At 41.6% G+C, this 13,820-nt stretch overlaps 1 protein-coding gene across 1 annotated transcript; it reads left to right on the forward strand.

Moving 5' to 3' along the window:
- The first annotated feature begins 3,684 nt into the window (after positions 1–3,684).
- On the forward strand, positions 3,685–4,320 carry LOC123076161 (Werner Syndrome-like exonuclease). Its single transcript, XM_044498552.1, has one exon. The coding sequence runs from the start codon at positions 3,685–3,687 to the stop codon at positions 4,285–4,287; it is 603 nt and encodes a 200-aa protein (XP_044354487.1). The 3' UTR covers positions 4,288–4,320.
- The last annotated feature ends 9,500 nt before the right edge of the window (positions 4,321–13,820 follow it).

Raw genomic sequence — 13,820 nt, forward strand, 5'->3', positions numbered from 1 at the left:
CCCTGAAATGGAGAAGTTGGGTCTCAGTTGTAGATCCACCTTATTATATTGGAAACAAAGGATGAAGATCGACAAAATTGGTTATTTTCCAGTTCAACAAAAAATGACCTTTCACCCAACTTTAATCAAATATAATCCTTTTGCTCAACAACAACCTCTGCGATGTTGAACTTGGCTACAATATCATAGGAAACACCTAAGCATTTCACCAGCAAAACGAAGATTACATGGGCACTGCCAAAGTCGCTAGCTTTGAGCTATTCAAACTTAACAAGACACTCCCTGGCGTTGACCACTTTTAATTTGGTCACATCCCCACATGTCTCATGGGTCAACGACATACTCTTTGGCACTAAGCTCTAATCATGTGCCAACGGACATTGGTTATACCTTTCATGCAAAGAGGTGACGGTAGTCCATGTGGTGGAGGAAACGGTTATGCTTCTCATGAAAAGAGGCGAGGGTAGTTCATGGATGAAAAAGGAAAATCAAAATAAGAAGAGAGAGAACATCCGACCCAGCTACTCCTACTCCTTCAGAATATAAGATGTATTTTTACAAAATGCAAAATTTTATCATTTTACCAAGTGTATAGAATAAAATATCAATGCCTAAAATACCAATTAAATAAAAGATTAAAACACATTTCATTTCACTATGGAGCTAAAGATATGAATACGATATTGTAGGTATTGGAAATAATTTTCTAATAACTTGATCAAACATAGAAATATTTTGGCATTTGGAAAAAAATTAATACACATACATTCTGAAACACATGGAATATCTTTCTTAAAACATTTGACATAACCACTTAATGAGCCCAGATTGTCTTCCTTTAACCAACCAAGGGTTGTGGCTAAATAGGGTATAAGCCCAATCAATTATTCTGTTTGAATGATTTAAAAAAGATTGCTCAATTGTGGTTCTCAACAAATACATTTGAGATGTAATTCAGGTTTGCCTGATGAAGATTTTTTTCTTTTTTTTTCTTTTTGAGTGACTCACACGGATGGCTGCCAAATAAATGCAACCACATGTAGATATCTCATAAGTGCTATATTCTCACGGAGAGCCCAGAACAATGGTCGAACAATCGTACATCGAAAGAAGGTCGATCGATGTAGGGGGATCCATCGATTCTACACAAGTACTACTATGCAGGGTTGGGAAAATCCTCGGCACATAGCCAAGTATATCACATGAAAAAGATGTACTGGGATAACAAGTATATTTTGCAGTAAAAGGCGAGAGTACCACCATAGAATATAGATCGAGGTAACACTACAAATAGGTATTTCTACAAAAATAAAATTCACTTATTTTATCATTGTAAAAAATGGTAAAAAAAAATGCAATAATTGTAAAAATAAATTCTTAGAATGGACAAAATCACAACAAATTCATTCATGTTATCACGGTAAATAAAAATGTTTGATAGAATCATTGTTTTACAGTAGAAGTTGAAATTTATCTTTATAAAGGTAAATTCAATCACAACAAAATTGGATTAATGCTAGTTGAGCTATTAAAGCTCAATGCCATGCTCTGTAAATAGTTAATTTGTTTTCAACAACAATCTATCATCGTAAAAAAAACAATTTGTGCAGCAAAAAAAAGAGTGGAACAAACATAAAAATTGCGGCAAGATAAATGAACTATTACTATGAATTTATCACTGTAAAAGATAAATCCAGTGACAACAAAACCAGAGTATTGCTAGTTTAGCTATTAGAACTTAATGTCATACTTTGTGGCGTTGACCCTTTTAATTTGACACTACGGGGGTGTTTGGTTCAGAAGTCCTAGGACTTTTTCTAGTCCCAGGGACTAATCAAAAAAGACTCTCTAGTAGAGTCTTTTTCTAGTCCCTGTAGAAAAAGTCCCTCCCGTTTGGTTCCTAGGGACTTTTTAGGGACTTTTTCTAGTCTCTGGGACTAAAAAGTCCCTGAACCAAACACCCCCTAAATTTCCGCATGTCTCAGGGGCCAACGCCATACTCTTTGGCATTAAGCTCTAACCAGGTGTTAGTGGACACTGGTTATGTCTCTCGTGCAAAGAGGCGGCGATGGTCCATGTGCTGGAGGAGATGGGTCATACCATCATCGTTCGTGGATGAAAAAAAATATAAAAAAGAGAAAACAAATCGACCTACCTACTCCCACCATTTCAGAATATAAGATATATTTTTTTAAAGTCAAACTTTCCTATGTTTTACCAAATCTATAGAATAAACTATCAACATCTAAAATACCAAAACAATAAAATATAGAAATATATTTCATTTTGTGATGGAGCTAAAGATACAAATATGGTATTTTAGGTATTGGAAATCTTTTTCTAATAAGTTGATCAAACATAGAAAGTTTGGGATTTTGAACAAATTAGTGCACCTTGTTATTATTTTGAAATGGACAGACTATCTTTCTTTAGAATGTTTGACATAACTACCTCATGAGCTTGGCTGTCTTCCTTTAACCGACCAAGAGTTGTGGCTAAATAGGCTACAAGCCCAATCAACTATTTTGTTTCAAATGATTTAAAAATGTTATTTTCACTCAATTTTAGTTCTCTGCAAACGTATTTATGACGTACTTGCGATTTGTTTAATGGAGAAAAACTAATACATTTTTCTTCTTGAGAGAGGTGCACCAGCGGATGCAAATAAACACAACCGTGTGGGGCATCACATAAGCACAAGTATATAGTTGACGTATATTGGCAATAGCACTTGGCCCTCACCAATTTATACTAAGATATTTTGAATACATGGTACATTATATTTTCCATTATAACAAAAATGATTTGCGCAAAACAAATTAAAATGGTGGTAGTCGTCATCAAAACTAAAATATGTTTGAATGAAAACATACTATTGCAACAACAACAAAATGCTCGCAAGAAAATAATACATCACACGGAAAAAATGTATCGCAAAGAACAAGTATTTTTTTGCAGCAAAAGTCATGGGTACCAGTGTACCACCACAGGGTAGCAACAAATAGGTATTGCCACAAAAATAAAAATCATTGCAGCACATCATATTACCACGAAACCAGGATTTGTGGCAATAAACAACGACTTGTTGCAACAAAAATGAGAGCGACAACAAACATACAAACCGTGGTTGTAAAAGATAAACTCTTCACTAAAAAAAGATAAATTCATCACAACAAAATCGGAGTATATCGTTTTCTTTCCATTGCAAAGGACTGTTGCAATGGGTAGAAATCCTAGGGTGCACTGCGTGATTTTGGTCAAATTTGCCAGCCAAACCACACGAGTAACGAAATTGCTTTGCGTACGACTGATTACATCCGATTTGCATACAGTATGGTGATCCTACCTCTGTTCTTAAAGGAGTGACTTGATCCTAGGGTGACTGACTAATGTCGTACATCATCGGATGAAAAGTTATCGTACGTGTAGCACTGCAGCACGAGTAAAGGCAGCACGATTCCCCCAAAAGATGAATTCCTTCACTTGGAAAGCTAACAGGCGACTCCTCGGATTATGTGTCGACGATCCAAATTCCAAAATGGAGCCTTAAATTTACTAGACGCAGGTGGTTGAAGCAGCACTACAGTTGTACTACTATATAAAGATAAAGCGAGACCTAGCCATGAACAGCGATCACTACGACGCAAGCTCTCTGCACTGGTAGCTCACGGCAGAGCGGCGAAGATGGCCACCACGCGCCACACCGTCCCCTTCGGCTCCGCCCTGATCAACACGACGGTCACCAGCGACACCAACGCCGCCGACGAGTGGGTCCGTCGCGTGCGCGCCGCCAATGACCCTGCCGGCCGCGGCCTCATCGTCGGCCTCGACTGCGAGTGGAAGCCCAACTACAGCTCGTGGACGACCTCGAAGGTCGCCATTCTCCAGCTCTGCGTCGGCACCAGCTGCCTCGTCCTGCAGATGTTCTACGCCAACCGCGTGCCGGCGGCCATCCGGAGCCTCCTCGGCGACCCCGCGGTGCGGTGCGTCGGCATCGGCGTCGGCGAGGACGCCGCGAAGCTGGCCGACGACTACGGCCTCGTGTGCGCCGCGCCGGTGGACCTGGAGGGCCGCTGCAACGAGTACCTCGGCATCGGCGGCCTGGGCAGGAGGAGGCTGGGGCTCAAGGGCTACGCCAGGGAGGTGCTGGGCATGACCATGGAGAAGCCGCGGCACGTCACCATGAGCAACTGGGAGAGGCGCCAGCTTGAGGTCGCGCAGGTCCAGTACGCCTGCATCGACGCCTACGTCTCCTACAAGCTGGGCGAGCGTCTCCTGGACAACTGACGTACGGCTGGATACTATTGCAGCTTGTCACTCGGAGCTACTATTAATTATGTGGTGCTTAATCGTATTCGGTAACCTACCTTAATCGTATTCTGCAACTTCTGTTTTGGACTTTGCCAGTGTGGTGCTGCAAACTTGGAGTAAGCATGTTCTATTGTGTTGGTCGTTTACTTGTATTCTCGACAGTTCATGCAATGTGGCCGGGCGGATTGAGATGTTTAATTGTAGTACTTCTGAGATCAGAGCACTTTGCTTCTGAGTTTCTGTTTGTTTTTCACTCACCAACATGCATCAAAATGCATGTCGTCTGGTATTAGAAGAACGCCAAGAAGACACGAAATCATATACAAAACCAACGGAAACAAATGAAAATACAAAACGCTAAGAGACCCAAAACCAAAACAAGCAAAAGCGAAAGAAGAGAGGATATAAACCGCTAAAAGAACAAAAACTAGTGATCAGGGGGCCAATAGTATTTTAAATTTCTCCATTGCATGGACTGATGCTGCAAAACTATTCAGTGTCAGCATAATATTAGGCCTGAACATCGAACTCATTTTTCTAGTTGGCAAGTTCTCTGGTTGGTTATGAACAAAAATTGTTTGAAACACTTCTTCAATTTTCATGCATTTTGTTATGAATTTAATCTTTTGATTGCGCTTGAGAAATAACTTCGTCCAATTAGATTTAAGGATTTTTGTGATTACAAAAGTAAGGATAAGACCTTATGCCTATGAGCAACTAGCTAGACTAAAAACACATTTTTCTCTAAGCTGACTAAGGCCCTGTTTGTTTGGGTTTTTGCTTTTGCTTTTACAGCTTTTCCACTTTGGCAAAAAAGCCACAAAAGGCTTTTGCTTTGGCTTTTGGTTTATGAATCAATATTGTTATATGATGGTATAAGCCAAGAGCCGAAGCAAAAAGCACCTATTTAGGAACTTTTTGGCTTTTTTGTCAAAATGAAAAAGTTGCAAAAGCATAAGCAAAAGCCCAAACAAACATGGCCTTCACTCCAAACAATGTTGCTCCCTAGCTACCTCCTTAAAGAGCTAGTGAGACCACTGTACAATAGGTCGACACAGTACAAAGACGTGTATGTGGAACCCAACTATTTAAGGGGTTATAGCAAGTGTTGCTTTGTAAAACCGTTTGAAATACTTTCTCGTAGGCTACTGATAAGAGTTGACAAAGAACCTTTCACTATCGCAAGTGGTTATTACTGAAGGCTGGCCGTGAAAACTTCATAATCGTCTTGAGCCGAGAGTTGTTTGCTCTAATCGAGCTAAAGCAAGTGGTTTTTCTATCCAAACACCAATGATTTCCCCCTCATGCTTATATTTTGGCCAAGTCTTGGGTCACAACCAAGTCTTCCCTTCTCCTTCACATTAGTAATAACCAAGTCTTGGAGCTATTTCTTTCCTAACCCTAGTTGTAGCTTGACCTGACGTCCTTGTCTCTATCAACGTCGCAAAAGGTGACATTGGCTCCTTTACTGTTGTTTCACATGAAGGCTAGTCAGAGTCCGCTCACATGAGATGGTTCATTGTGCGGGTCGAGGGAGGATCCGGAGAAGGCATGTGGTGACTCGTTGGGAGGGATTCCGAGAAGGTTCGTGGAGGCGCTTTGCGGAGGATTCTCCATCAATGGTTTTGGTTATCTGATTAACTTATATGAGATGGGTTTCTAAACTTAGGATTAACACCACCACCGAGTGTGCTTGATTGTTAAATAAGACTTACTTTGTGGTTGCTGATATTCAATTGTTTGGATTTATTTTACAATTTTTTGCTGAGAAATGTTCATGAAAATGGAAAATGTGTTGATTACCAAACAATAAAAAATAGGAAAAATTCGATTAAGCAAACGATGTCACAATCCACACACACTGACATTGCCACAACTAACCTTACTTATACTACAATTGACATATGAATATGATGTGTCATGAACAAAATGACCACAATTGGTGGTAGACTTGGGGGAAAGAACTGTCTCATTGTATGAACATATGAAAATAAAAATATGGCAAGTCAAAGCTCTAATAATACCAAACACATGTTTATGAAAATGTGTGACACAACTAAGACTAGATGTAGCAATTTTGGATTATCAACTAAACGTTTGAAAGTGTACTCACACCAATATAACTTGAATTTTCATATCGGTATTTTCACACCAAAAGCATGCGATATCATAGATTTTGACTTATGGCAGATATACCGACTTGATTGGTAGTTGTACTACTTACATGCTCGAATTTGAAAAACATGTATACAATGGGATTCTTTGTTCCAGTTGAACTTGGGATGTCCCCCAAAAAATATGATATGGACTTAGTGAACTTTTTAGGTGAAACAGTAGGGTAAAACCCCACTGACACAAACAAAGTATATGCAACTAGGCTTGAGATAAGCCTGGAATCAAAAGAGCAAAGAACATAAAAAGAAGAAAGAACACAAAAAAATAATACAAACTCTCATTAATCCATGTTATAGAAGTGTTGGCATACTTCCTTTGATTATACCCCAACAAAGAAATTCCCGCAGATAAATTCTTTTCAAGCTGAGAAATGTAGGACCTTCAATCATGGACATCCTATTTTGTGGATACCCAAATGGACCAAGAAGCAATGATGAATTCCATAAAGAAAGGCACATCTATCTTATTTTTCATGGTAGTGAAAGCCTCCATGAATGACAAATTAGGTTCCCTTTGTCGCCACACAAAATAACAACACTTTGAGCAAAAAGAACAATGTAGGCAAGGGCGGATCTAGCAATATGGCTAGCTCTGGCGTCCTCCACACCTAAAATTTGTTGCAGCTACATGTAATAGATACCATATATTTGAAGATTTGTGCTGAGTTGCCATTACTGTAGATGGGTGAAGGTTCGTTCAGATTTATAAAGGAGTAAGAAGAAGACTTGATGGGGAAGTGAACCATTCAGCCACTCATTTATGTGCAGTGGGCCTGGGCCTGGCTAGTAACAAAATTCCTCACCAGAGGATCTATTTTTTGCGGAACTTTTCTTCTTTTGCGGAACAGAGAATCTATATTAACCAAGCATCCCAACCAAGCAAAAGGGATAAGGTTTCTCAATTCTGAGTTCGGGTGCTTAATGATTGAATGCACGACTATTCCTTTTCCAATTCCGTTTGATTGTTGTGTATGCGTCTTCTCCCCATAGTGAGTTTTAACCCTAAAAAGTGAGGTATTTTTAGTGTTCTCTTAATTTTTCTTTGACACGTTTGCATCTGGATGGTACGTCATGATACTATTTAATGTCATACTCCCTCCGATCCAAAATAAGTGTCGCAGTTAGTTCAAAACTATGACACTTATTTGTTGGAAATATGCCCTAGAGGCAATAATAAATAGGTTATTATTATATTTCCTTGTTCATGATAATCGTTTATTATCCATGCTAGAATTGTATTGATAGGAAACTCAAATACATGTGTGGATACATAGACAACACCATGTCCCTAGTAAGCCTCTAGTTGACTAGCTCGTTGATCAATAGATGGTTACGGTTTCCTAACCATGGACATTGGATGTCGTTGATAACGGGATCACATCATTAGGAGAATGATGTGATGGACAAGACCCAATCCTAAGCCTACCACAAGATCGTGTAGTTCGTTTGCTCAGAGCTTTTCTAATGTCAAGTATCAGTTCCTTAGACCATGAGATTGTGCAACTCCCGGATACCGTAGGAATGCTTTGGGTGTACCAAACGTCACAACGTAACTGGGTGACTATAAAGGTGCACTACAGGTATCTCCGAAAGTGTCTGTTGGGTTGGCACGAATCGAGACTGGGATTTGTCACTCCGTGTAAACGGAGAGGTATCTCTGGGCCCACTCGGTAGGACATCATCATAATGTGCACAATGTGACCAAGGAGTTGATCACGGGATGATGTGAGTTACGGAACGAGTAAAGAGACTTGCCGGTAACGAGATTGAACAAGGTATCGGGATACCGACGATCGAATCTCGGGCAAGTAGCATACCGATAGACAAAGGCAATTGCATACGGGATTGATTGAATCCCCGACATCGTGGTTCATCCGATGAGATCATCGTGGAACATGTGGGAGCCAACATGGGTATCCAGATCCCGCTGTTGGTTATTGACCGGAGAACGTCTCGGTCATGTCTGCATGGTCCCGAACCCGTAGGGTCTACACGCTTAAGGTTCGATGACGCTAGGGTTATAGGGAAAGCATGTACGTGGTTACCGAATGTTGTTCGGAGTCCTGGATGAGATCCCGGACGTCACGAGGAGTTCCAGAATGGTCCGGAGGTAAAGATTTATATATGGAAAGTTGTTGTTCGGGTTCCGGGAAAAGTTTGGGTTTTTTTTCGGTATTGTACCGGGAAGCTTCCAGAAGGTTCCGGAGGATTCCGGAGGTCCGGAAAATGTTCCACCACGTCCAATACAGCAGCATGGCTGTAAGGGGGCGCCCTAGCCTTAATGGGCCAGGGGCACCAGCCCCCCCAAGGCCCATGCGCATGGGAGAGGGGAAACCCTAAGGGGGAGGGCCTCCACTTGACTTGGGAGGCACTCCTCCCCCCTTTGGCCGCCGCCCCCAACCCTAGATGAGATCTAAGGGGGCCGGCCCCCCTCTCCCCCACCTATAAATAGTGGAGGGGTGGGAGGGCAGCCACCACCCAAGTTCTGGCGCAGCCCTTCCCCTCTCCCAAGTCCTCCTCCTCTCCCGCAGTGCTTGGCGAAGCCCTGCGGGATTGCCACGCTCCTCCACCACCACCACGCCGTCGTGCTGCTGCTGGACGGAGTCTTCCCCAACCTCTCCCTCTCTCCTTGCTGGATCAAGGCGTGGGAGACGTCACCGGGCTGCACGTGTGTTGAACGCGGAGGCACCGTTCTTCGGTGCTTAGATCGGAATCAACCGCGATCTGAATCGCTACGAGTACGACTCCCTCATCCGCGTTCTTGCAACGCTTCCGCATCGCGATCTACAAGGGTATGTAGATGCACTCTCCTTCCCCTCGTTGCTAGATTACTCCATAGATTGATCTTGGTGATGCGTAGAAAATTTTGAATTTCTGCTACGTTCCCCAACAGTGGCATCATGAGCTAGGTCTATGCGTAGTTTCTATGCACGAGTAGAACACAAAGTAGTTGTGGGCGTCGATGTTGTCAATTCTTCTTGCTGCTACTAGTCTTATCTTGTTTCGGCGGCATTGTGGGATGAAGCGGCCCGGACCGACCTTACACGTACGCTTACGTGAGACAGGTTCCACCGACTGACATGCACTAGTTGCATAAGGTGGCTAGCGGGTGTCTGTCTCTCCCACTTTAGTCGGAACGGAGTCGATGAAAAGGGTCCTTATGAAGGGTAAATAGAAATTGGCATATCACGTTGTGGTTTTACGTAGGTAAGAAACGTTCTTGCTAGAAACCTATACAAGCCACGTAAAAAACTTGCAACAACAATTAGAGGACGTCTAACTTGTTTTTGCAGCATGTGCTATGTGATGTGATATGGCCAGAAGATATGATGAATGATATATGTGATGTATGAGATTGATCATATTCTTGTAATAGGGATCACGACTTGCATGTCGATGAGTATGACAACCGGCAGGAGCCATAGGAGTTGTCTTTATTTTTTGTATGACCTGCGTGTCATTGAATAACGCCATGTAAATTACTTTACTTTGTTGCTAAACGCGTTAGCCATAGAAGTAGAAGTAATCGTTGGCGTGACAACTTCAAGAAGACACAATGATGGAGATCATGGTGTCATGCCGGTGACAAAGATGATCATGGTGCCCCGAAGATGGAGATCAAAGGAGCAAAATGATGTTGGCCATATCATGTCACTATTTGATTGCATGTGATGTTTATCATGTTATGCATCCTATTTGCTTAGAACGACGGTAGTAAGTAAGATGATCCCTCACTAAAATTTCAAGAGACGTGTTTCCCCTAACTGTGCACCGTTGCGAAGGTTTGTTGTTTCGAAGCACCACGTGATGATCGGGTGTGATAGATTCTAACGTTCGAATACAACGGGTGTTGAGGAGCCTAGCATGTACAGACATGGCCTCGGAACACATGCAAAACACTTAGGTTGACTTGACGAGCCTAGCATGTACAGACATGGCCTCGGAACACAAGAGACCGAAAGGTCGAACATGAGTCGTATAGCAGATACGATCAACATGGAGATGTTCACCGATGATGACTAGTCCGTCTCACGTGATGATCGGACACGGCCTAGTTTGACTCGGATCATGTATCACTTAGATGACTAGAGGGATGTCTATCTGAGTGGGAGTTCAATAATCAGATGAACTTCATTATCATGAACATAGTCAAAAGGTCTTTGCAAATTATGTCATATCTTGCGCTTTAGTTCTACTGGTTAAGATACGTTCCTAGAGAAAATTTAGTTGAAAGTTGGTAGTAGCAATTATGCGGACTGGGTCCGTAAACTGAGGATTGTCCTCATTGCTGCACAGAAGGCTTATGTCCTTAATGCACCACTCGGTGTGTTGAACCTCAGCGTCGTCTGTAGATGTTACGAAACATCTGACATACACGTTTTGATGACTACGTGATAGTTCAGTGCGTAATGCTAACGGTTTAGAATTGTGGCACAAGAGACGTTTTTGAAACGTCGCAGAACATATGAGATGTTCCGAAGACTGAAATTGGGATTTCAGACTAGTGCCCACGTCAAGAGGTATGAGACCTCTGACAAGTTTCTTAAGCCTGCAAACTAAGGGAGAAAAGCTCAATCGTTGAGCATGTGCTCAGATTGTCTGAGTACCACAATCGCTTGAATCGAGTGGGAGTTAATCTTCCAGATGAGATAGTGATGATTCTCCATAATCACTGCCACCAAGCTAGTAGAGCTTCGTGATGAACTATAACATATCAGGGATAGTTATGATGATCCTTGAGTTATTCGCGATGTTTGACACCGCGAAAGTAGAAATCAAGAAGGAGCATCAATTGTTGATGGTTAGTAAAACCACTAGTTTAAGAAGGGCAAGGGCAAAAAGGGATACTTCATGAAACAGCAAATCGTTTGCTGCTCTAGTGAAGAATCCTAAGGTTGAACCCAAACCCGAGACTAAGTGCTTCTGTAATGAGAGGAACGGTCACTGAAGCAGTACTACCCTAGATATTTGGTAGATGAGAAGGCAGGCAAGGTCGACAGAAGTATATTGGATATACGTTATATGAATGTGTATTTCACTAGTACTCCGAACAGCACCAGGGTATTAGATACCGGTTCGGTTGCTAAATGTTAGTAACTCAAAATAAAAGCTGCGGAATAAATGGAGACTGGCTAAAGGTGAGATGACGATGTGTGTTGGAAGTGTTTCCAAGGTTGATGTGATCAAGCATCGCATGCTCCCTCTACCATCGAGATTTGGTGTTTGCGTTGAGCATGATTGGATTATGTTTATCGCAATACGGTTATTCATTTAAGGAGAATAATGGTTACTCTGTTTATTTGAATAATACCTTCAATGGTCTTGCACCTAAAATGAATCTCGATCGTAGTGATACACATGTTCATGCCAAAAGTAATGATAGTACCACATACTTGTGGCACTACTATTTGAGTCATATTGGGATAAAACGCATGAAGAAGCTCCATGTAGATGGATCTTTGGACTCACTCATTTTTGAAAAGATTGAGACATGCAAACCATGTCTATTGGTATATATGCATGAAGAAACTCCATGCAGATGGATCGTTTGGACTCACTTGATTTTGAATCACTTGAGACATGCAAATCATACCACATGGGCAAGATGACTGAAAGGCCTCGTTTTCAGTAAGATGGAACAAGAGAGCAACTTATTGGAAGTAATACATTTTGATGTATGCAGTCCAATGAGTGCTGAGGCATGCAGTGGATATCGTTATGTTCTTACTTCATAGATGATTTGAGTAGATGCTGAGTGTATTTACTTGATGAAACACAAGTCTGAATTATTGAAAGGTTCAAGTAATTTCAGAGTGAAGTTGAAGATCGTCGTGATAAGAGGATAAAATGTCTGTGATATGATCATAGAGATGAGTATCTGAGTTACGAGTTTGTCACACAATTAAGACACTGTGGAAAGTGTTTCATAAGTAATGCCGCCTGGAACACCATAGTGTGATGGTGTGTCCGAACATCATAACTGCACCCTATTGGATATGGTGCATACCATGATGTCTCTTATTGAATTACCACTATCGTTTATGGGTTAGGCATTAGAGACAACCGCATTCACTTTAAATAGGGCACCACGCAATTCCGTTGAGACGACACCGTTTAGAGAAACCTGAGTTGTCGTTTCTTAAAAGTTTGGGGCTGCGATGCTTATGTGAAAAAGTTTCAGGCTGATAAGCTCGAACCCAAAGCGGATAAATGCATCTTCATAGAAAACCCAAAACAGTTGGGTATACCTCCTATTTCAGATCTGGAAGCAAAAGTAATTGCTTCTAGAAACGGGTCCTTTCTCGAGGAAAAATTTCTCTCGAAAGAATTGAGTGGGAGGATGGTGGAGACTTGATAAGGTTATTGAACCGTCACCTCAACTAGTGTGTAGCAGGGCACAGGAAGTTGTTCCTGTGGCACCTATACCAATTGAAGTGGAAGCTTATGATAGTGATCATGAAACTTCGGATCAAGTCACTACCAAACCTCGTAGGACGATGAGGATGCGTAATACTTCAGAGTAGTACGTGATCCTGTCTTGGAAGTCATGTTGTTGGACAACGATGAACCTATGAGCTATGGAGAAGCGATGGTGGGCCCATATTCCGACAAATGGTTAGAAGCCATGAAATCCGAGATAAATGGATCTTTAAGAAGAGGACGAACATGGACGGTAAGGTTACCGTCTATGAAGCTCGACTTGTGGCAAAGAGTATTTTCACAAGTTCAAGGAGTTAACTACGATGAGATTTTCTCATCCGTAGCGATGCTTAAGTCCGTCGGAATCATGTTAGCATTAGCTGCATTTATGAAATCTGGTAGATGGATGTCAAAACAAGTTTCCTTACTAGTTTTCGTAAGGAAAGGTTGTATGTGATACAATCAGAAAGGTTTTGTCGATCCTAAGGATGCTAAAAGGTATGCTAGCTCCAGCGATCCTTCCATGGACTAGAGCAAGCATCTCGGAGTCAGAATATAAGCTTTGATGGAGCGATCAAAGTTTTTGGGTTTATACAAAGTTTGTTAGAAACTTGTATTTACAATAACGTGAGTGGGAGCGCTACAACATTTCTGATAAGTATATGTGAATGACATATTGTTGATCCGAAATGATGTAAAAATTTCTGGAAAGCATAAAGGGTTGTTTGAAAGGAGTTTTTCAAAGGAAGACCTGGATAAAGCTGCTTACATATTGGGCATCAAGATCTATAGAGATAGATCAAGACGCCCGATGATACTTTCAAAGAACGCACACCTTGACATGTTTTTGAAAGAGTTCAAAATAGATCAGCAAAGAAGGAGTTCTTGGCTGTGTTACAAGGTGTGAGTATTGAG

Source organism: Triticum aestivum, chromosome 3D (assembly GCF_018294505.1).
Source record: "Triticum aestivum cultivar Chinese Spring chromosome 3D, IWGSC CS RefSeq v2.1, whole genome shotgun sequence".
Taxonomy (NCBI): Eukaryota; Viridiplantae; Streptophyta; class Magnoliopsida; order Poales; family Poaceae; genus Triticum; species Triticum aestivum.